The 21759-nt window shown below is 36.6% G+C and overlaps 1 protein-coding gene across 4 annotated transcripts in view; it reads left to right on the forward strand.

Moving 5' to 3' along the window:
- Positions 1 to 21759, forward strand: part of DOCK3 (dedicator of cytokinesis 3) — a 385395-nt gene that overhangs the window by 108085 nt on the left and 255551 nt on the right. For all 4 annotated transcript variants that reach the window (XM_036869659.1, XM_036869661.1, XM_036869660.1 and 1 more), the window contains exon 5: positions 10568 to 10664. In XM_036869659.1, coding sequence (XP_036725554.1) covers positions 10568 to 10664 — 97 coding nt within the window. The remainder of the gene's footprint in view (positions 1 to 10567; positions 10665 to 21759) is intronic.

Consider the following 21759-nt stretch of genomic DNA (forward strand, 5'->3'; position numbering starts at 1 on the left):
TTCTGCCTCTTCCCCTCCCCTCACCAGCTCAAAACTGGATGCTCCCATAGGACATCTGCCTCTGGAAACTGAATGTACCTGCCAAGACGTTGGTTTCTTTGTAATTTTTGCTGCTTTGGATAATTGGTTTTCTTTTTCTTTTTGGCTGCTTTGGGTCTTCATTGCTCCACCCAGGCTTTCTCTAGTTGTGGCAAGCAGGGGCTACTCTTCGTTGCAGTGTGCGGGCTTCTCGTTGCGGTGGCTTCTCTTGTTGTGGAGCACGGGCTCTGGGCACGTGGGCTTCAGTAATTATGGCGTGCGGGCTTCAGTAGTTGTGGCTCGCAGGCTCTGGAGCGCAGGCTCAGTAGTTGTGGCATATGGGCTTAGTTGCTCTGCGGCATGTGGGATCTTCCCAGACCAGGGATTGAACCCGTGTCCCCTGCATTGGCAGGCAGATTCTTAACCACTGTACCACCAGGGAAGTCCCTGGTTTTCTCTTCTAAGTCTGGGGTGAATGGACCTCAGGTCATGAGTACTGTAGTCATAAGGAGGCTGAGAAGTCAAGTATCCATCATTTTCCACTTGTATAGTGGAAGGCAGCTCTGTCTCAATGTTAGGGTTTTTCTCAAACATAGAAAGGGAGTTACAGTGCAGGACAGCTAAGGAAAAGTAAATCACAATTTTCTCTAACACAGCCACTCTCTTCCTCTGGGATTTCTGTTAGGATTAGGTTGGAATTCTTCCACCTCATCCCCATATCTCTTAAGTACTCTCTTATACATCTTGCTAGATTTTCTTTTGAGTTCTGTCTGGCATGTGTCCTTTGTGTTGAGGTTTTTTTCCCACTGCTAGTATTTTTTGTCATTTAAATGAGTAACATAAAATTTAGTATTTTAAACATTTTTAAGTGTACAGGTCAGTGGCATTAAGTACATTCACAGTGTTGTGCAACCTTCATCAGTATTCAACTGCAGAACTTCTTCCTCATCCCAAACAGAAACTCTGTACACCTTAAGCAATAACTCTTCATTCCCCCGTTCTCCCAGTCCCTGGTAACCTCTGTTCTACTGTCCGTCTGTATATAAATGGAATCATTCAATATTTGTCCTTTTGTGTCTATCTTATTTCACTTAGCATAGTGTTTTCAAAGCTCATTCATGTTGTAGCATGTATCGAATTTTCATTCCTTTTAAAGATTGAATAATATTCCATTATATATTTTATATATATATATCACATTTCATTATTCCATTCAGCCATAGATGGACATTTTGACAATATTTTTCATTTGCAAAATTCCTAGTTGGTTATTTTGCATATCCATTGGCTCTTGTTTTATTTATGTTTGCTTTTATTTCATACTTTTTTTAAAAATGGAAGTTACTCATTTCTCTAAGCATTGTAAATATTTTTAAATGTTTATCAGACTTATAAAATCCTGAGAAGCATTTTCATTTTATTTTTAAGACTTTGGACATCTTAGAATTTTGGTTTTCAGAAGTGGGAGATTTTGTTTTCCCCTTCCTTTTCTCCCCCTGAGCACATCTGTCTAGTACTTGTGTAGTTACCTCTACCTGCTTCCAAGGCCCCAGTGTAGAACCAAGTCCTACAATAGGATTTTAGATCTCCTTCCCCACAGTGACGTTAGACTTTTGGCAGATCCTGACCTTTGGCTAAGGGAAGGAGGGGACTGCTTCAGTCTCCAATCTATTTAGCCCTAGAGGTTTCTAAAAGCCGTGGTTTTAAGTGAGGCTTAGTAGCAGCTTTTGCTGTGCTTCATGTTGGCCTTCTTTCAGGGAGCTTCACGTAGTGAATCAGGCCTTCATCCTCTTCTCACTTGGAGCACTTTTCATCCCTGTTCTCCCTCTACATCTAAGTTCCTAGATGTCACTAGTAGCTTTTGACTCCAAAGCCTAGAAGTGCTGTGATTTCACCCTAGTTCACTGCTCTGTTTTTTTCTATTCTGTTGCTGCTCAATTGAGGTGTTAATTTTATTTTGGAGTTCAGAAATACATTTGGTTTTCTATTTCATATTTTCTCCGCTGGGTATTGGGAGGTTAGGAAATACGTCGAAGCATGAACTTACAGAGCTATTTGGACAAGAAGTCTTTGTGAAATATATTTTTAAAGTACAATATGAAATCTAACTCATTTCGACATTGTTTATTTTAGATATGCTTTCGCAATTTGTAAGTATTGAAAATTAAAAGATTAAGTAAGAGTGAACAATAGCTGCCATTTATTAAATATCCTGTATACTGGGCTTTGTAATTGACATTTTACACCCATTATATCACACTTGGGAATTCCAGATTAGAAGATGGGATTATCCATTTACTTCACATGAGGTGGGCAAGGCTTTGAGAGTTAAATACCTTTGCCAACGCATGGCAAGGAAGTAGGGAAAGTAGGAATTGAGGCCAAGTTATCTTACCCTAACGATCATGCTCTCAGCTACATTTCTGTGCAATATACATTGAATTAAAGGATCGTCTCTTCTCACTACCAAATTTCATTTCTAACAAACTCTTTTTTTTTTTCAAGGTAACAGTAGTGTTTTATTTTTTTTAAATTGCACAGACGTCTATAAACCTAATAAATAGGTTTCTCTATTTTTTTTTTTTTGTACAGCAGGTTCTTGTTAGTCATCAGTTTTATACACATCAGTGTATACATGTCAATCCCAATCGCCCAGTTCATCACACCACCACCACCACCCACCTGCGGCTTTCCCCCCTTGGTGTCCATACGTTTGTTCTCTACATCTGCGTCTCAGTTTCTGCCCTGCAGACCGGTTCATCTGTACCATTTTCCTAGGTTCCACATACATGCGTTAATATACGGTATTTGTTTTTCTCTTTCTGACTTACTTCACTCTGTATGACAGTCTCTAGATCTATCCACGTCTCAACAAATGACCCAATTTCGTTCCTTTTTATGGCTGAGTAGTATCCCATTGTATATATGCACCACATCTTCTTTATCCATTTGTCTGTCGATGGTCATTTTGGTTGCTTCCATGACCTGGCTATTGTAAATAGTGCTGCAATGAACATTGGGGTGCATGTGTCTTTTTGAATTGTGGTTTTCCCTGGGTATATGCCCAGTAGTGGGATTGCTGGATCATATGGTAATTCTATTTTTAGTTTTTTAAGGAACCTCCATACTGTTCTCCGTAGTGGCTGTATCAGTTTACATTCCCACCAACAGTGGAAGAGAGTTCCCTTTTCTCCACACCCTCTCCAGCATTTGCTGTTTGTAGATTTTCTGATGAAGCCTGTTCTAACTGGTGTGAGGTGATACCTCATTGTACTTTTGATTTGCATTTCTCTAATAATTAGTGACGTTGAGCAGCTTTTCATGTGCTTCATGGCCATCTGTATGTCTTCTTTGGAGAAATGTCTATTTAGGTCTTCTGCCCATTTTTGGATTGGGTTGTTTGTTTTTTTAATATTGAGCTGCATGAGCTGTTTATATATTTTGGAGATTAATCCTTTGTCTGTTGCTTCGTTTGCAAATATTTTCTCCCATTCTGAGGGTTGTCTTTTCATTTTGTTTATGGTTTCCTTTGCTGTGCAAAAGCTTTGAAGTTTCATTAGGTCCCATTTGTTTATTTTTGTTTTTATTTCCATTACTCTAGGAGGTGGATGAAAAAAAGATCTTGCTGTGATGTATGTCAAAGAGTGTTCTTCCTATGTTTTTCTCTAAGAGTTTTATAGTGTCCGGTCTTACATTTAGGTCTCTAATCCATTTTGAGTTTATTTTTGTGTATGGTGCTAGGGAGTGTTCTAATTTCATTCTTTTACATGTAGCTGTCCAGTTTTCCCAGCACCACTTATTGAAGAGACTGTCTTTTCTCCATTGTATATCCTTGCCTCCTTTGTCATAGATTAGTTGACCATAGGTGCGTGGGTTTACCTCTGGGCTTTCTATCTTGTTCCATTGATCTGTGTTTCTGTTTTTTTTGCCAGTACCATATTGTCTTGATTACTGTAGCTTTGTAGTATAGTCTGAAGTCAGGGAGTCTGATTCCTCCAGCTCCGTTTTTTCCCTCAAGACTGCTTTGGCTATTCGGGGTCTTTTGTTGTTTCCATACAAATTTTAAGATTTTTTGTTCTAGTTCTGTAAAAAATGCCATTGGTAATTTGATAGGGATTGCATTGAATCTGTAGATTGCTTTGGGTAGTATAGTCATTTTCACAATATTGATTCTTCCAATCCAAGAACATGGTATATCTCTCCATCTGTTGGTATCATCTTTAATTTCTTTCATCAGTGTCTTATAGTTTTCTGCATACAGGTCTTTTGTCTCACTAGGTAGGTTTATTCCTAGGTATTTTATTCTTTTTGTTGCAGTGGTAAATGGGAGTGTTTCCTTAACTTCTCTTTCAGATTTTTCATCATTAGTGTATAGGAATGCAAGAGATTTCTGTGCATTAATTTTGTATCCTGCTACTCTACCCAATTCATTGCTTAGCTCTAGTAGTTTTCTGGTAGCATCTTTAGGATTCTCTATGTATAGTATCATGTCATCTGCAAACAGCGACAGTTTTACTTCTTCTTTTCCAATTTGGATTCCTTTTATTTCTTTTTCTTCTCTGATTGCCATGGCTAGGACTTCCAAAACTATGTTGAATAATAGTGGTGAGAGTGGACATCCTTGTCTTGTTCCTGATCTTAGAGGAAATGCTTTCAGTTTTTCACCATTGAGAATGATGTTTGCTGTGGGTTTGTCATATATGGCCTTTATTATGTTGAGGTAGGTTCCCTCTATGCCCACTTTCTGGAGAGTTTTTATCATAAGTGGGTGTTGAATTTTGTCAAAAGCTTTTTCCACATCGATTGAGATGATCATATGGTTTTTATTCTTCAATTTGTTAATATGGTGTATCACATTGATTGATTTGCATATATTGAAGAATCCTTGCATCCCTGGGATAAATCCCACTTGATCATGGTGTATGATCTTTTTAATGTGTTGTTGGATTCTGTTTGCTAGTATTTTGTTGAGGAGTTTTGCATCTATATTCATCAGTGATATTGGTGTGTAATTTTCTTCTTTTGTAGTATCTTTGGTTTTGGTATCAGGGTAATGGTGGCCTCATAGAATGAGTTTGGGAGTGTTCCTTCCTCCGCAATTTTTTGGAAGAGTTTGAGAAGGATGGGTGTTAGCTCTTCTCTAAATGTTTGATAGAATTCACCTGTGAAGCCATCTGGTCCTGGACTTTTGTTTGTTGGAAGATTTTAATCACAGTTTCAATTTCATTACTTGTGATTGGTCTGTTCACATTTTCTATTTCTTCCTGGTTCAGTCTTGGAAGGTTATACCTTTCTAAGAATTTGTCCATTTCTTCCAGGTTGTCCATTTTATTGGCATACAGTTGCTTGTAGTAGTCTCTTAGGATGCTTTATATTTCTGTGGTGTCTGTTGTAAATTCTTCCTTTTCATTTCTAATTTTATTGATTTGAATCCTCTCCCTCTTTTTCTTGATGAGTCTGGCTAATGGTTTATCAATGTTGTTTATCTTCTCAAAGAACCAGCTTTTAGTTTTATTGATCTTTGCTATTGTTTTCTTTGTTTCTATTTCATTTATTTCTGCTCTGATCTTTATGATTTCTTTCCTTCTGCTAAGTTTGGGTTTTGTATGTTCTTCTTTCTCTAGTTCCTTTAGGTGTAAGGTTAGATTATTTATTTGAGATTTTTCTTGTTTTTTTAAAATAATTAATTAATTAATTAATTATTTTTTATTTTTGGCTGTGTTGGGTCTTTGTTTCTGTGCGAGGACTTTCTCTAGTTGTGGCAGGCGGGGGCCACTCTTCATCACGGTGCACGAGCCTCTCACTATCACGGCCCCTCTTGTTGCGGAGCACAGGCTCCAGACGCGCAGGCTCAGTAGTTGTGGTTCACGGGCCTAGTTGCTCCACGGCATGTGGGATCTTCCCAGACCAGGGCTCGAACCCGTGTCCCCTGCATTGGCAGGCAGATTCTCAACCACTGCACCACCAGGGAAGCCCTTTTCTTGTTTCTTGAGGTAGGCTTGTATAGCTATAAACTTCCCTCTTAGAACTGCTTTTGCTGCACCCCATAGGTTTTGGATTGTCGTGTTTTCATTGTTATTTTTCTCTAGGTATTTTTTGATTTCCTCTTTGATTTCTTCAGTGATCTCTTGGTTATTTAGTAACATAGTGTTTAGCCTCCATATGTTTGTGTTTTTTACGTTTTTTCCCCTGTAATTCATTTCTAATCTCATAGCGTTGTGGTCAGAAAAGATGCTTGATATTATTTCAGTTTTCTTAAATTTACTGAGGCTTGATTTGTGACCCAAGATGTGATTTATCCTGGAGAATGTTCCGTGTGCACTTGAGAAGAAAGTGTAATCTGCTGTTTTTGGATGGAATGTCCTATAAATATCAATTAAATCTATCTGGTCTGTTGTGTCATTTAAAGCTTCTGTTTCCTTATTTATTTTCATTTTGTATGATCTGTCCATTGGTGTAAGTGAGGTGTTAAAGTCCCCCAGTTTTATTGTATTACTGTCGATTTCCTCTTTTACAGCTGCTAGCAGTTGCCTTATGTATTGAGGTGCTCCTATGTTGGGTGCATATATATTTATAATTGTTATATCTTCTTCTTGGATTGATCCCCTGATCATTATGTATTGTCCTTCCTTGTCTCTTGTAACATTCTTTATTTTAAAGTCTATTTTATCTGATATGAGTATTGCCACTCCAGCTTTCTTTTGATTTCCATTTGCATGGAATATCTTTTTACATCCCCTCACTTTCAGTCTGTATGTGTCCCTAGGTCTGAAGTGGGTCTCTGGTAGACAGCGTATATATAGGTCTTGTTTTTGTATCCATTCAGCAAACCCATGTGTTTTGGTTGGAGCATTTAATCCATTCACGTTTAAGGTAATTATCGATATGTATGTTCCTATGACCATTTTGTTAATTGTTTTGGGTTCGTTTTTGTAGGTCCTTTTCTTCTCTTGTGTTTCCCACTTAGAGAAGTTCCTTTAGCATTTGTTGTAGAGCTGGTTTGGTGGTGCTGAATTCTCTTAGCTTTTGCTCTTCTGTAAAGCTTTTGCTTTCTCCATCAAATCTGAATGAGATCCTTGCTGGGTAGAGTAATCTTGGTTGTAGGTTCTTCCCTTTCATCACTTTAAGTATATCATGCCACTCCCTTCTGGCTTGTAGAGTTTCTGCTGAGAAATCAGCTGTTAACCTTATGGGAGTTCCGTTTTATGTTATTTGTCGTTTTTCCCTTATTGCTTTTAATAATTTTTCTTTGTCTTTAATTTTTGCCAGTTTGATTAGTATGTGTCTCTGCGTGTTTCTCCTTGGGTTTATCCTGTATGGGACTCACTGTGCTTCCTGGACTTGGGTGGCTATTTCCTTTCCCATGTTAGGGAAGTTTTCGACTATAATCTCTTCAGATATTTTCTTGGGTCCTTTCTCTCTCTCTTCTCCTTCTGGGACCCCTATAATGCGAATGTTGTTGCGTTTAATGTTGTCCCAGAGGTCTCTTAGGCTGTCTTCGTTTCCTTTCATTCTTTTTTCTTTATTCTGTTCCGCAGCAGTGAATTCCACCATTCTGTCTTCCAGGTCACTTATCCATTCTTCTGCCTCAGTTATTCTGCTATTGATTCCTTCTAGTGTAGTTTTCATTTCAGTTATTGTATTGTTTATCTCTGTTTGTTTGTTTTTTGATTCTTCTAGGTCTTTGTTAAACATTTCTTGCATCTTCTCGATCTTTGCCTCCATTGTTTTTCCGAGGTCCTGGATCATCTTCACTATCATTATTCTGAATTCTTTTTCTGGAAAGTTGCCTATCTCCACTTCATTTAGTTGTTTTCTGGGGTTTTATCTTGTTCCTTCATCTGGTACATAGCCCTCTGCCTTTTCATCTTGTCTATGTTTCTGTGAATGTGGTTTTTGTTCCACAGGCTGCCGGATTGTAATTCTTCTTGCTTCTGCTGTCTGCCCTCTGGTGGATGAGGCTATCTAAGAGGCTTGTGCAGGTTTCCTGATGGGAGGGACTGGTGGTGGGTAGAGCTGGGTGTTGCTCTGGTGGGCAGAGCTCAGTAAAACTTTAATCCACTTGACTGCTGATGGGTGGGGTTGAGTTCCCTCCCTGTTGGTTGTTTGGCTTGTGGCAACCCAACACTGGAGCCTACCTGGGCTCTTTAGTGGGGCTAATGGCAGACTCTGGGAGGGCTCACACCAAGGAGTACTTCCCAGAACTTCTGCTGCCAGTTATCTTGTTCCCATGGTGAGCCACAGCCACCCCCGCCTCTGCAGGAGACCCTCTAACACTAGCAGGTAGGTGTGGTTCAGTCTCCCCTGGATTCACGGCTCCTTCCCCTGCGTCTCGATGCGCACACTACTTTGTGTGTGCCCTCCAAGAGTGGAGTCTCTGTTTCCCCCAGTCCTGTCAAAGTCCTGCAATCAAATCCCACTAGCCTTCAAAGTCTGATTCTCTAGGAATTCCTCCTCCCGTTGCCGGACCCCCAGGTTGGGAAGCCTGACGTGGGGCTCAGAACCTTCACTCCAGTGGGTGGACTTCTGTGGTATAAGTGTTCTCCAGTCTGTGAGTCACCCAGCCAGCAGTTATGGGATTTGATTTTGCTGTGATTGCGCCCCTCCTACCATCTCATTGTGACTTCTCCTTTGTCTTTGGATGTGGGGTATCTTTTTTGGTGAGTTCCAGTGTCTTCCTGTTGATGATTGTCCAGCAGCTAATTGTGATTCTGGTGTTCTCACAAGAGGGAGTGAGAGCACGTCCTTCTACTCGGCCATCTTGGTTCAGGCCTCTAACAAACTCTTTACTCTGCATGAATCCAGAATTTCTTTGGAAATTTGCTTATTAATTCATTTTATTTCATTATTTTTCTTAGTGTTCTGACTACATTCTATTTGGTCTGTGGACCAGTGTATTTATAAATAACACTGTATCTGAATTTTAAGAATTTTCAGGATATTGATTATATATTATAGTCTAAGAAAAATGCATCAGTATTAGTATAGACTTGGGTTAGTATAAATTGAGGTAAGTCCAAAGCTTTAGAACTTTAAAATAGGAACAATGTAATTTTCCCATAGATCTCAATGATTAAAGTAGCTGGAGACCCAGTAGATGAAACTTTCAAGAAATTTTATTCCAGTTTATCCTATACAGTATTTCTGCATTAATGTTACTAAAACACAACACTCTTACAACATCTCCCATGTCTCTCTATTTCCATAGTGTCAAGTTTAAATCTCAGCCTTGCACTGCAAATTCACCTTATAAATTTGATGAATATGGATAGTGCTCTGGCATCATTCCAAGATGATTTTTTTTATCTGCTGGCATAAATCACACAAAATAAAAAAGAAAGCTGTATAGCATAATCAAGTAACATATATTCATTGATGCTCCATATTAATACACTGTCACCTTTGAACACAGTGGTGGTTTGCCAGCTGTGTAGAGAAATGATACTTAATGCTAATTTGTGAAAGGAATTTTCCTTTGTTACTTCCAGGTGGATGATGTTCTCTTTGGCTAACAAATCGGAGTATAGGTTCCATCCACCTCAGCATATCAGTATATAAAATCTTTGGTCCCAGAAAATATTTCATTAACTCTCAAAAGTGGCATAGACATTATAAAAATATCATCAAGTCATGCCCTTACTTTGAACAACCTTTCAATATCATCTCATTCATTCTCAATGCCCTGTGGTGACCTAAATGGGAAGGAAATCCAAAAAAGAGGGGATATATGTATATGTATAGGTGATTCACTTTGCTGTACAGTGGAAACTAACATGACTTTGTAAAGCAACTATGCTCCAATAAAAATTAATTTAAAAAAAGGTCTGGTATCTTTGGTATCATTGGAAGGCCCTGTGAGAGCTGGCCTCAGTCATACCAGCCTTCTTTAAGTTCTTAGATATGTGAAATTCTTTACCATCTCAGTGACTTCTTGTATATTGTTTCCTCTGCAGGTGACACCACACCTCTCCTCCCAGCAAACTTTTCTTCGTGACCTTTTTGCATCTTTTGGGCATTGCCATTTCTTCAGAGAAGACTTCACTGATCTTCTCTTCTTTAGTCGTGTCCCCCAGCTAAAATCTCTGATAGTACAATTTGGTTTCTTTCTTAGATTCATCGCTAGCCATACCTGTTGTGATTATTTGTCTGATTCCCTATCCACAATAAGAGCTCTCTGAAGATAGGGACCCTGTCCATTTTTATTCACTGATAAATCCTTGGCAATTAGCACAGGGACTGGCACCATAATGGATGTTGCTCACAAGGTAGTTGGAGAGAAACCTAGTACCTTTCTGTTTCCAGGATCAGAGTTCCCCTACCAGACCCAGAATTCCTCAATGGACAAGTTGAGGAAACTTGTTTACATTAATTCAGTTCACTTATATTATTGCAGTATATTACTGCTAAAGAATCTGTATTCAATTAGATATACCTCTCTTTATATTTGCATGAATTTAAATTTGATTTACACGTGTTGAAAAGGTCAGTAGACAGTGTTCTGGTATTTTATCAAAGATAATGGGGCTGTTTGTTGTGGCTCTGGTTCTAGGCAGTATGAAACTGTGGTTCCACTTGAAGATTCTATTGTTACTGAAGTTACAGCAACTCTGCAAGAATGGGCCAGTCTGTGGAAACAACTCTATGTGGTAAGTAGTTTATAACTAGTTTACTAGATGATTAAAGTGAATTGTACCAAGTGAAAAAATTATTGTACTTGTGCCAGTTGCAAATTTATAGATTTCTGAATATCTACAGTTTTTCAAATGTATATTCCTAATATTAACTGAAACATAGTAGACTTGAGTTTTGTCCAACCTGAAGAGAACACATTATTCATATGCCTGCAGTTCTCTCCATCCTATTCCAGTCAATAGAATGTAAGTTCCATAACACCAAGGATTTTAGCTGTCTTACTCATTGCTGTATCCCCAGAAGCTTTCACAAAACAGGTCTTTATTAAATGAATGAACAAACTTCAGAGTTACATTGTGAACCTAATGGTGGGTAAAGGCCAAGAAGCTGTATCAACACTTTCTTACAGCTAATAAGCTTAAAGGATATGTCATATATGATACTTTTTGCCAAGTCAACAATTACTAGGTTAATAAAACCTCAGTTAATATCCTCTGGAAACTTAGAGAGTAGAGGGTGATAGGACACAAAAAATATAGACTGAAAATAAGTGACAGGGTTTGGGTTCTGAACAAGATGAAGTAAACACATTCTATTTTTCTCCTACTAATCACAAAAATCCTGGAAAAACTCATGAAATACCCTACCAGAAAACTCTAAAAGTTAGGGAAAAGAAGGTGGACTGAGTAAGGACCTTGAGACTCAAGGATTGAGTGAGTTCCCTGACTGTCTTTTTTTCTTGCCTCCCATATATCTTGGCCTGGGTTGTAGAGAAGACTACAACCTGGAAATGCTAATGAGTGCAGACAAAAAATAGCACCAAGGAAAGCCTGTTATCTCTAGCCAAAGGATGGCCCAGCAAGATAGAAACATCCTAACCTATCCCATCCGTTCTCTAGGAGAACATCACAATAAAATCTATACCCCCTCCCACTCAAACAGGCATTACAGCAGCGGTATCCATGACCAGAGCTTTGTCTCACAGACACCCTTCCCCCACCTGCAGTAACAAGGAGATGTCCCCCTCCAGTGGAGCCTGTGGGTCAAACTCTGACTTCTCCTCTTCCCTGCTCAGTAATGAGGCAGTCCCCTTCCTGAGCAGAGCCTGTAGGGAGGACTGACTTCTACCCCACCAGAATTTACAAGGTGGCAACTCTCTTCAGCAGAGCCTGTGGGTGAGACCCTGGCTTTCACAACTACACAGGATTAACAAGATGGTGCCCTTACCCTGCAGAGTTCTGAGGCAGAACTTGACTTTCTTCCATGCTCTGAAGTAAAGAAGAAGCATTCCTCCACAGAGGAGCCTGTGTTTGGAGCTTTTGATTTCCACTCCCCTGGCAGTAATAAGGTGGTACCCTCCCCAACTGAGCCTGTGGGTAGTACTTTGACTTTCACAACTCCCCACTCCCCTGCATATTACCCTATTTTCTATGCCTGCCCTGCTGAAATGAGGCAGTGCTTCTCCCCACTCAAGCCCATGCTGAGGATAATGGGGAGTGGAGTTCTGTTATATAGGTAACATGTAAATAGAGAAAACCAAGGAGTACTGGAGAGACTTTATAAACTAAATTGACATTTGAATCACAGTCCACAAAAGTGAGCCTGGGATCACATTCGGAATCTAAACAGGTTGACCATTCACTAAAATAAAAGATTTAAGTAGGAATTAGAGTGTGATAGTATAGTACTTAAAATGTCCAGCCTACAGCCCCAAATTACTTGTCATATGAAAAAATCAGGAAAAACTCAACTCTAATAAGAAAGGGCAATCAACAGAGGCTAACTTTGAAATGACACAAATGTTGGAATCATCAACAAGGATTTTAAAGCAGCTTTTGTAAAACTGCTCCAGTGAGCAATTATGAATTCTCTTGAAACAATGAAAACATAAGAAAACTGCAGCAAATAAGTAGAAAATATAAAGAATCAAATGAAAATCTTAGAAATGAAAAATACAGTAACCAAAATTTAAAATTACTGGTTAGGCTAAATAGCAGAATGGAAAGGACAGAGAAGAGTTAGTGAACTTCAAGATGGATCAGTAGAATTATGTAGTCTGAATAATGGAGAGAAATTGAAAAGTGAACTTAGACTCAGAGATCTGTGGGGACAATAACAAAAGGTATAACATTTGAGGCATCAGAGTACTAGACAGAGAGTACAGGATGTGGAATTTAAAAATATTTGAAGAAATATTGGCTTAAATCTTACAAATTTGCAAAAGACATAATCCTACAGATTCAAGAAGCTGAGTGAACTCCCAACACGATAAACCTAAAGAAATCCATACCCAGACCCATTATAGTTAAACTTTTGAAAATTAAAGCCAAAGAAAAAATCTTGAAAGGGAAACCAAACATTGCTATTAGGGAAAGGGCAATTTGAAATGACAACAGATTTCCTATCAGAAATTGCGGAAAACAGAGGAAGTGCTAAAAAAAAAAAAAACCTGATGTCACCCCAGAATTGTGTATCCAGGAAAAATATACTTAAGGAATGAAAGAGAAATCAACACATTCTCAGATGAAGGAAAGCTAGGAAAATTTGTTGCCAGCAAATTGGTTGTAAAATAATGACTATGAAGGAAGTTCATCAGACACAAAGAAAGAGATAATGGAAGGACAGTTGGGATATTAGAAATGGAGAAAGCAATGGAAGAGATAAATAAATTCTCTTCAGTTTAAAAAATTGATGATACAAAGCAAAAATTATTACATTTACGTGGTTCTCAATGTATATAGAGGTTATATTTAAGAAAACTGTATCGAAAGTGGGAAAGGAAAGGGACATAAATTGTGGCAAGGTATTTGTATTCCACTCAGGGTAGTAAAATGTTGATACTAGTAGGCTATAGTAAGTTACACACACACACACACACATTGTAATCTCTAGAGCAGTCATTAAAAATATTATATGGTAATTCAAAAAGAGTCATGTACCACAGTGTTCATTGGAGCACTATTTATAATAGCCAGGACATGGAAGCAACCTACGTGTCCATCGACAGATGAATGGATAAAGAAGTTGTGGCACATATATACAATGGAATATTACTCAGCCATAAAAAGAAATGAAATTGAGTTATTTGTAGTGAGGTGGATGGACCTAGAGTCTGTCATACAGAGTGAAGTAAGTCAGAAAGAGAAGAACAAATATCATATGCTAACACGTATATATGGAATCTAAAAAAAAAAATGGTTCTGAAGAGCCTAGGAGCAGGACAGGAATAAAGACACAGACGTAGAGAATGGACTTGAGGACACGGGGAGAGGGAAGGGTAAACTGGGACAAAGTGAGAGAGTGACATTGACATATATACACTACCAAATGTAAAATAGATAGCTAGTGGGAAGCAGCCACATAACACAGGGAGATCAGCTCTGTGCTTTGCAACCACCTAGAGGGGTGGGGTAAGGAGGGTGGGAGGGAGATGCAAGAGGGAGGGGATATGGGGATATATGTATACATATAGCTGATTCACTTCGTTATACAGCAACAACTAACACAACATTGTAAAGCAATTATACTCCAATAAAGGTGTTAAAAAAAGTATTATATGGTGATATAATAAAAATATTGTAAATAAATCAAAATGGAGTACTAAAAATGTTCAAGTAACCTATAGGAACATAAGAAAGGGGAAACAGAGGAAGGTAAAATGGAGGGAACAAACAGAAGTACTAAAATGGCAGACTTAAGTCCTAACATATGAATAATTAAAAGGTAGGAAATGGTAGAATTGATCAAAAAAGACTCAACTGTGTTTTGTCTATAAGAAACTCACTTCATATGCAATGACACAGGGAGGTTAGGAGATAGAAAAATACATACCATGCAAACACTAATCAGAAGAAAACTGGAATGGCTGTATTGAAAAGAGATAGTAATATTAAGTATGAATTATCTCTTCCTTAAATAAACGTAAATAAAAATAAATAAACTTACTTTAGTAGAAAAAAATGATGTCAGAATAAAGAAAACTACCAAGGAGAAAGGGACATTACAAAATGATAAAAAGATCAATTTACCAAGAAGACATAGCAGTCTTAAATATGCATGCACCAAAAAACAGAGCTGGGAAATAAATGAAGTAAAACCGTAAAGGACTGAGTGGAGAAAATAGTTGAAACTAGAGAAACCAGATATTATACTTGGGGATTTATAACCCCTTTGCTTACTAAAGGATATAACTACTAAAAATTATCAAGGATAGGGAAGAAGTGAACAGTGCCGTCAACCATCAGGATCAAATGGAAATTTTTAGAACATTCCACCCAGTGAAATCAGAATAAAGATTGTTTTCAAGCATACATGGGACATTCACCAAGAGTGACAATATCTTAGGTCATAGAACAGCTGTTAACAAATTTGTAATAATTCATGTCATACAAAGGGTGTTCTGACCATAATGGAGACAACCTAGAAATTGATAACAGAAAGATTACAGGAAAATATTGAAGCACTTAGAAATTAAACAAGCCACTCCTAAATAATCCATGTATCAAAGAGAAAGTCTCAAGAGAAATAAAAAAATATATTAAAACTGAATGTAAATGAAAATATAACATATTAAAATCTGTGGGATGCAGCTAAAGCAGTGCCAAGAGAGACATTTATAGCATTAAGTGCATATAACAGAAAAATGTGTCAAATTCAGCTCCTACTTCAAGAATTTAAGTTAGGTGGAGAAAGACAAAGATAAATATCATATGAACATGATCTCTCTTATATGTGAAACCTTAAATAAAGAAAAAAAAAAGCACATAGGTATAGATAACAGAGACAGGTTGGTGGTTGCCAGAAGTGGGGAGTTGGAGGAATGGCTGAAGGGGGTCAAAATGTAATAACAAAAAAAGAATCTAAACCTAAACAAGCAGAATGAAGGAAAAAAAAATAGCAGAAATTAATGAAATTAAAAATAGAAAAACAGTAGAGGAAAAACCAATCACACCAAAAGCCAGTTTTTGAAAATATCAATAAAACTGATAAACATTTAACAACATGAGAGAAAATAGTAATTATCAATATATTAGGAGTAAAGAAAGCGATATCACTATAGATACCACAGATATTAAATGGATAATAAGAGAATACTATAAACAACTTTGTACACATAAATGGCAGTTTAGAGGAATAGAACAAATCCTTGAAACCACATATTACCAAAACTCACCCAAGACAAAATAGATAATCTGAATATCTGACAACTATTAAAGTAATTGAATTTATAATGAAAATCCTTCTAAAAAAAGAAATGTCCAGGCACAGATGGTTCTAGTGGTGAATTCTACCAACAATCTAAAGAAGAAAAACCACCATATCGTATCAATTGATTCAGGAAAAGCATTTGAGAAAATTCAACTTTCATGATAAAAACTCTTAGCAAACTAGGAATATAAGGGGACTTTCTCACCCTGATAAAGGACATTTATTAAAATGTACAGCAAACATCATACTTAATGATAAAAGTCTGCTTTTGGGAATAAGGTAAGAATGTCTGCTCTCAACAAGCCAATTCAACTTAGTAGTAGAATACTTAACCAATGCAGTAAGGCAAGAAAAGGAAGGAAGACACATGCGGATTAGAATGAAAACATAAAGCTGTTCATATTTGCAGACGATATGATTGGCTACCTAGCAAATCCCAAGGAATCCACAAACACTAGAGTTTACAAAAGATAGTTCTGAAAATAAGTTTTCAGTTGCAGGATATCAGGTTAAAATACACACACAAACTCTCTCTCTCTCTCTCTCTCTCAATCATATTGCCACATTTTGGCAGTGAACAATTGGAAACCAAATTTTAAAACATATACCGTTTACAATTGCTCAAAAATGAAACATTTAGGTATAAATCCAACAAAACATACAATTTCTATATGCTGAAAACCACAAAAATGCTAATGAACAAAAGCAAAGAAGGCAATAAATAAAGGGACAGACATGACATGTTCATGGGTTGGAAGACTCAGATATTAAAAATGTCTCTTCTACCCAGATTGATCTGTATATTTAATTCTTGAAACAGTCCTAGGGATATTTCGTAAATATAGAGAAGGTGATTCTAAAATTTATAAGGGAATACAAAAGAAGAATAAAGTTAGAGGAATCATGTTACCTAATTTTAAAGCTTACTATAGCTGCAGTAATCAAGATGGAGTGGTATTGGCAGAGGGAAAGACACAGATTATAGATTAAGGGAACAGGATAGAGAGTTCAGACGTAGATTCAGTTAAGTAAGGGCAACTGATTTGTGGCAAAGGTGCAAACGAAATTAAACAGAGGAAAGATGCTCCTGTCAACAAATGGTTAGGTGGAGTAGTTGGACATTCAGAGGCAAAAACAAAAAACAAAAAACTTGACTTAAACCTCATCCGTTATACATCATAGACCTAAATGTTAAACATAAAACTATAAAAATTTTAGGGGAACATATAGGAGAAAATCTTCATGACCTGCAATTAGGTGAAGAGTTCTTAAGCATGACGCTAAAGGAACAGTCCATAAAAATAAAAGTTGATAAATTGGACTTAATCAAAATGAAAAATTTTGCTCTTGAATGACCCTGTTAAAGGATGAAAAGATAAGTCATAGACTGGAAGAAAATATTTTCAAATCACATATCTGTCAAAAGACTTGTATGTAGAATATATAAACAACTTTCCAAACTGAACAGTAATTCTAACAATAATTTCTAACCAGTTAGAAAATGGGCAGATAACTTGAATAGACACTTCATCAAGGAGGATATATGGAGAGTCAATAAGAACATGAAAAGATTTTCCATATAATTAGCCATTAGGGTAATGCAAATTAATGCATATTTTTTCCCATTCTGAGGGCTGTCTTTTTGTTCTGTTCATGGTTTCCTTTGCTGTGTAAAAACTTTTAAGTTTAATTAGATCCCATTTGTTTATTTTTGTTTTTATTTTCATTACTGTAGGAGGTGGATCAAAAAAGATCTTGCTGCAGTTTATGTCCAAGAGTATTCTGCCTATATTTTCTTTTATTAATTAATTAATTAATTTTTATATTCATTTTTGGCTGTGTTGGGTCTTCGTTTCTGTGCGAGGGCTTTCTCTAGTTGTGGCAAGTGGGGGCCACTCTTCATCACCGTGCGTGGGCCTCTCACTATCGTGGCCTCTCTTGTTGCGGAGCACAGGCTCCAGACGCGCAGGCTCAGTAGTTGTGGCTCACGGGCCTAGTTGCTCCACGGCATGTGGGATCTTCCCAGACCAGGGTTCGAACCCGTGTCCCCTGCATTGGCAGGCAGATTCTCAACCACTGCGCCACCAGGGAAGCCCTGCCTATATTTTCCTCTAAGAGTTTTATAGTGTCCAGCCTTACATTTAGGTCTTTAATCCATTTTGAGTTTATTTTTGTGTACAATGTTAGGGAGTGTTCTAGTTTCATTCTTTCACATATAGCTGTCCAGTTTTCCCAGCACCACTTATTCTGAGTGCTTACCTTGTGCCTGTGCTTCATTTTTTACATACATTACCTCATTTTAATTATCACTACAATTACTATTGTTCTCATCATATTACTGATTAGAAACTGATCCTTAGAGAGGATAAGGAATGTGCCCAAAGTCATATAAAAAGTAAATGTTCAGCCAGACCCCAAATCTAAGTTCATTAGACTCCAGGGCTCTTAATAACTCATTATTTATCTTCTGAATTAAATTCTTTTAATATTGATATATCTCGCATACAATTTTTAGTAGTTAACTTATTATCATCTTCTGAAATGGTAGTTGCATTTATTAGAATGAAGATTATGTGGCAACAGCATCCCCTCCAAAAAATGTAAAATAATCGTCCCTTAAACAAAATAGACCTTTATTTCTTTTTCAAGTAGGCACAGGCAGTCTGGATTTGGTATGGCAGCTCTACCATCATAAAGGACTCAGGCTCATTCTGTCCTCCTGCTCTATCTTCCTCATTATAGTGCTTCAGCTTTGTAGCCCCAAATGCCTAGCTCTAGGTAGCACATCTGCACACCAGCTGTAGGAAGAAGGAAGAGAAAGAAAAAAGTCATGCTCTTTCCTTTAAAGGATACTTCTTGGAAGTTGCTCAGAACATTTCTTGCCTACTTCCTGTTGGTCAAAACTCAGTCACAGGGTAACCTCTAGCTGAAAAAGAGGCTGAGAATTGGTCTTTATTTAAGATGGCCATATACTAGCCCCAAATCAGGCATTCTATGACTGTAGAAAAAGTGGAGAATGAATACTGAGGGACCACTAGCAATCTTTGCCACAGCAACTGTGAAAATTATTTTCCTGTAAAGTTCTGTTGTGTTTTTCTTTTCTGCCAAATTTATTTGTGAAATAGTGGAATAATGCCTTCACCAACACTTTAATATATGTGGAGAAGTGAATTTTAGGTAAAACATGAAAAAGTAATGAAGTTGTTGGTAAGAATCATTAGCATCACCCAAGGTTGCCTTTAATATGTTTTGGTAAATTGACATGCATTTGTGAGGGTAAATATATTGTACCTAAAAGTTAAAATCATACCGATATGATGTCTTCTTTTACAACAGCTCATCTTATTCAGAAATGTTCTGGATAAATTAGAGCTGCTATTTGATGCAATGGTTTAGAACACTTAACGTTTGAAAAATCTTTTAGATGTGCTTTAAGGCTTATATATTTGCTTACCAATTTTCCAGAGATACGGAAAAACTTGAAAGTGAGAGGCTGTATTGGAAAGAGGACTACTGCAAATCGTGATTTTTATTTTATACCCCAAATTTGAAATTGCCATTACAGTTTTTAAATTCACTTTTTGATGAATGGAATGTTGCCTTTCTTTGCGATTTTAACAAACCGCAGTGTTTCTGGTTAATTCTTTTTAATCTATTGTTAATATCACAAGTATCAAATGATTTTTCTTATTCTTTTATGCAGGTAGGAGGTCAGACATGTAGCCAATTGAATTCAAAACAAATGAATACAAGTCTTTTCCAAATGACTTTCTACAAGAAGAGAATAAAAATCTGTTATATTACTAAAATCAGAAAGCCAAACATTCTCTGTTTTCCCTACTTAATTTCAAACCTTGTAGTTCTTTTCTTGATCTAACTTTACTAAGAGGCAGTTAATTACCTGGCTGTCCTCTGAGAAGTATACTTCAGAGCCCGAATGAATCTAGGTTAACAATGTCTAAAGTCTAATTTATCTGATTTTGAAAACAAAATGAAAATAATTTAAATAAAAGACAGTAAACTATGAGAAACAAGTCTCAACATATGTGACTATAAAGATTAATATCTTTCTGTAAATAGAGTGTGTACAAGTCAATAAGAAAACCAGTAAAAACACTGCAGATATTCAGCAAAGGATAAAAGAAGCCATTCATAAAGCATTACATTAGGGAAATATTCAGTCTTACTAACAATCAAGGACATGGAAAGTAAATCAATGAAGTAATAAATTCTCCTTCAAATTAACAAGTAAGAAAGTGGAAATTATCCTCTGCCATTGAATTTTTGCTGAAATGAATACCTCCATATCCACTTTGCTGGTTGATATCAAGTTTTTGTTGGCACATTTGAAAAATAGTTTGGGAAAAGCCTTCAGATTCTTCAGACCCTAGTAATTCTAATTCTGGGAATTTGTTTTAAGATAAAGTTAAATATGGGAGTTGGTTGAATTGCAATCTCATAAATATTTCCATTAAAGCATTATTTGCAATAGCAAACATAAATTTACTTTCCTGAATGTGCCAACTGTAGTCCAAGTAAGACACAGATGAGCTGGGGTTTACATCTAAAGAGCTGTTAGAAAAATTTAAATAGTATGTTACATACTAAAGTGAATTTATGCAAAATTATAAAGTATAACTTCATCTATATTCTGAAAACATATTTGGGGAAAAAATGAAGAAAATTCACCAAAATATTAATGGAGATTAATTGAGGGGTTAAGATGTTAGATGTCTTCTTTTTCTAATCTTTGTTTTCAACATCTTGAATTGTGAATATATATTATTTTGATTGTTAGGAAAAAATAACCTAAAGCTTTCATCAAAAAAATAATGATATTGTGAAATAATACTATCAATGTTAAGTGAATAATATGTGTATACAAGAGCTTAAGGTAAGAGATGACACTACCTAATTTTCTATGTTTAACTTTTATCATAGCATCAGCAGGTGTATGTTAAATTCTAGGGAAAGGGCTTTGGACCTAGGCTCAGATCTTGGTTTTTCACCTTCTATGTTAGTCTTCTCGTTAGGTCTTAGCTTTAAAATACCCATTTATAGCAGAGAGAATTACTTCAAAGGGTTGTAAGAGATTAAATAAAATTACATATAAAGCTTCAAGCACTCAATCAGTGTTAATTGCATTATTCAGTTTTTGATATGAACTATATATCTCTCCAGATATGCATAACTGATGTTGCAATTTATCACTTAAGAAGTATCTATACATAGAGAAATAAATAGACTCAATGAAATGGACTTCATTTGCATAATGGGGTATTTGGATAGGAGTATATGTATACTTGAGCCAGGGTAGAAAAACCCTCATCTCTCTGAGGCAGTTAAAACCATAATCTCCTCATCCAGTAATCTTATTTTGATGGGAAAAAGATTATCTGAGAACCATCATTTGTGGCAAACAGTGACATCATTACTCATTCCTGTCAAAAGCAAGATTGTCAAATTTTAAATAGATATTTATGCTACAGTACTTTTTTTTTTTAAACCAAAAGCACATTAGAAGTCATACACAGAAGATACCTTTCTACTTTTGCCAAGATAACAATTGAGGCCAGTAAAGCTAGAAGAGAAACTTATTACCGAGAATTATCCTTATTCTTCATCTCTAGAGTTACTACAGAAATGAGAAAAAGCGAATTTTGCAGCAACTAAGAAATCTTCATCAAAAAACTGTGTAGTTGTTTCCATTTTCCGTGATAGGGTTTAACATCCAATTATAGTGTCTATTAAGATGACAGTAAAAACTAAATAGAAAAGGCATGTGTACTTGCATTAATCTTGGACTATGAATTTTCCTTCATGTGTATAACTGAAGGATTTTATAATTGTAGCTAAAATCATTTGTTTGTACTATTTTAGGGTGACATTAGAAATTTTGCT

The sequence above is a fragment of the Balaenoptera musculus genome, chromosome 11 (genome assembly GCF_009873245.2).
Source record: "Balaenoptera musculus isolate JJ_BM4_2016_0621 chromosome 11, mBalMus1.pri.v3, whole genome shotgun sequence".
NCBI lineage: Eukaryota > Metazoa > Chordata > Mammalia > Artiodactyla > Balaenopteridae > Balaenoptera > Balaenoptera musculus.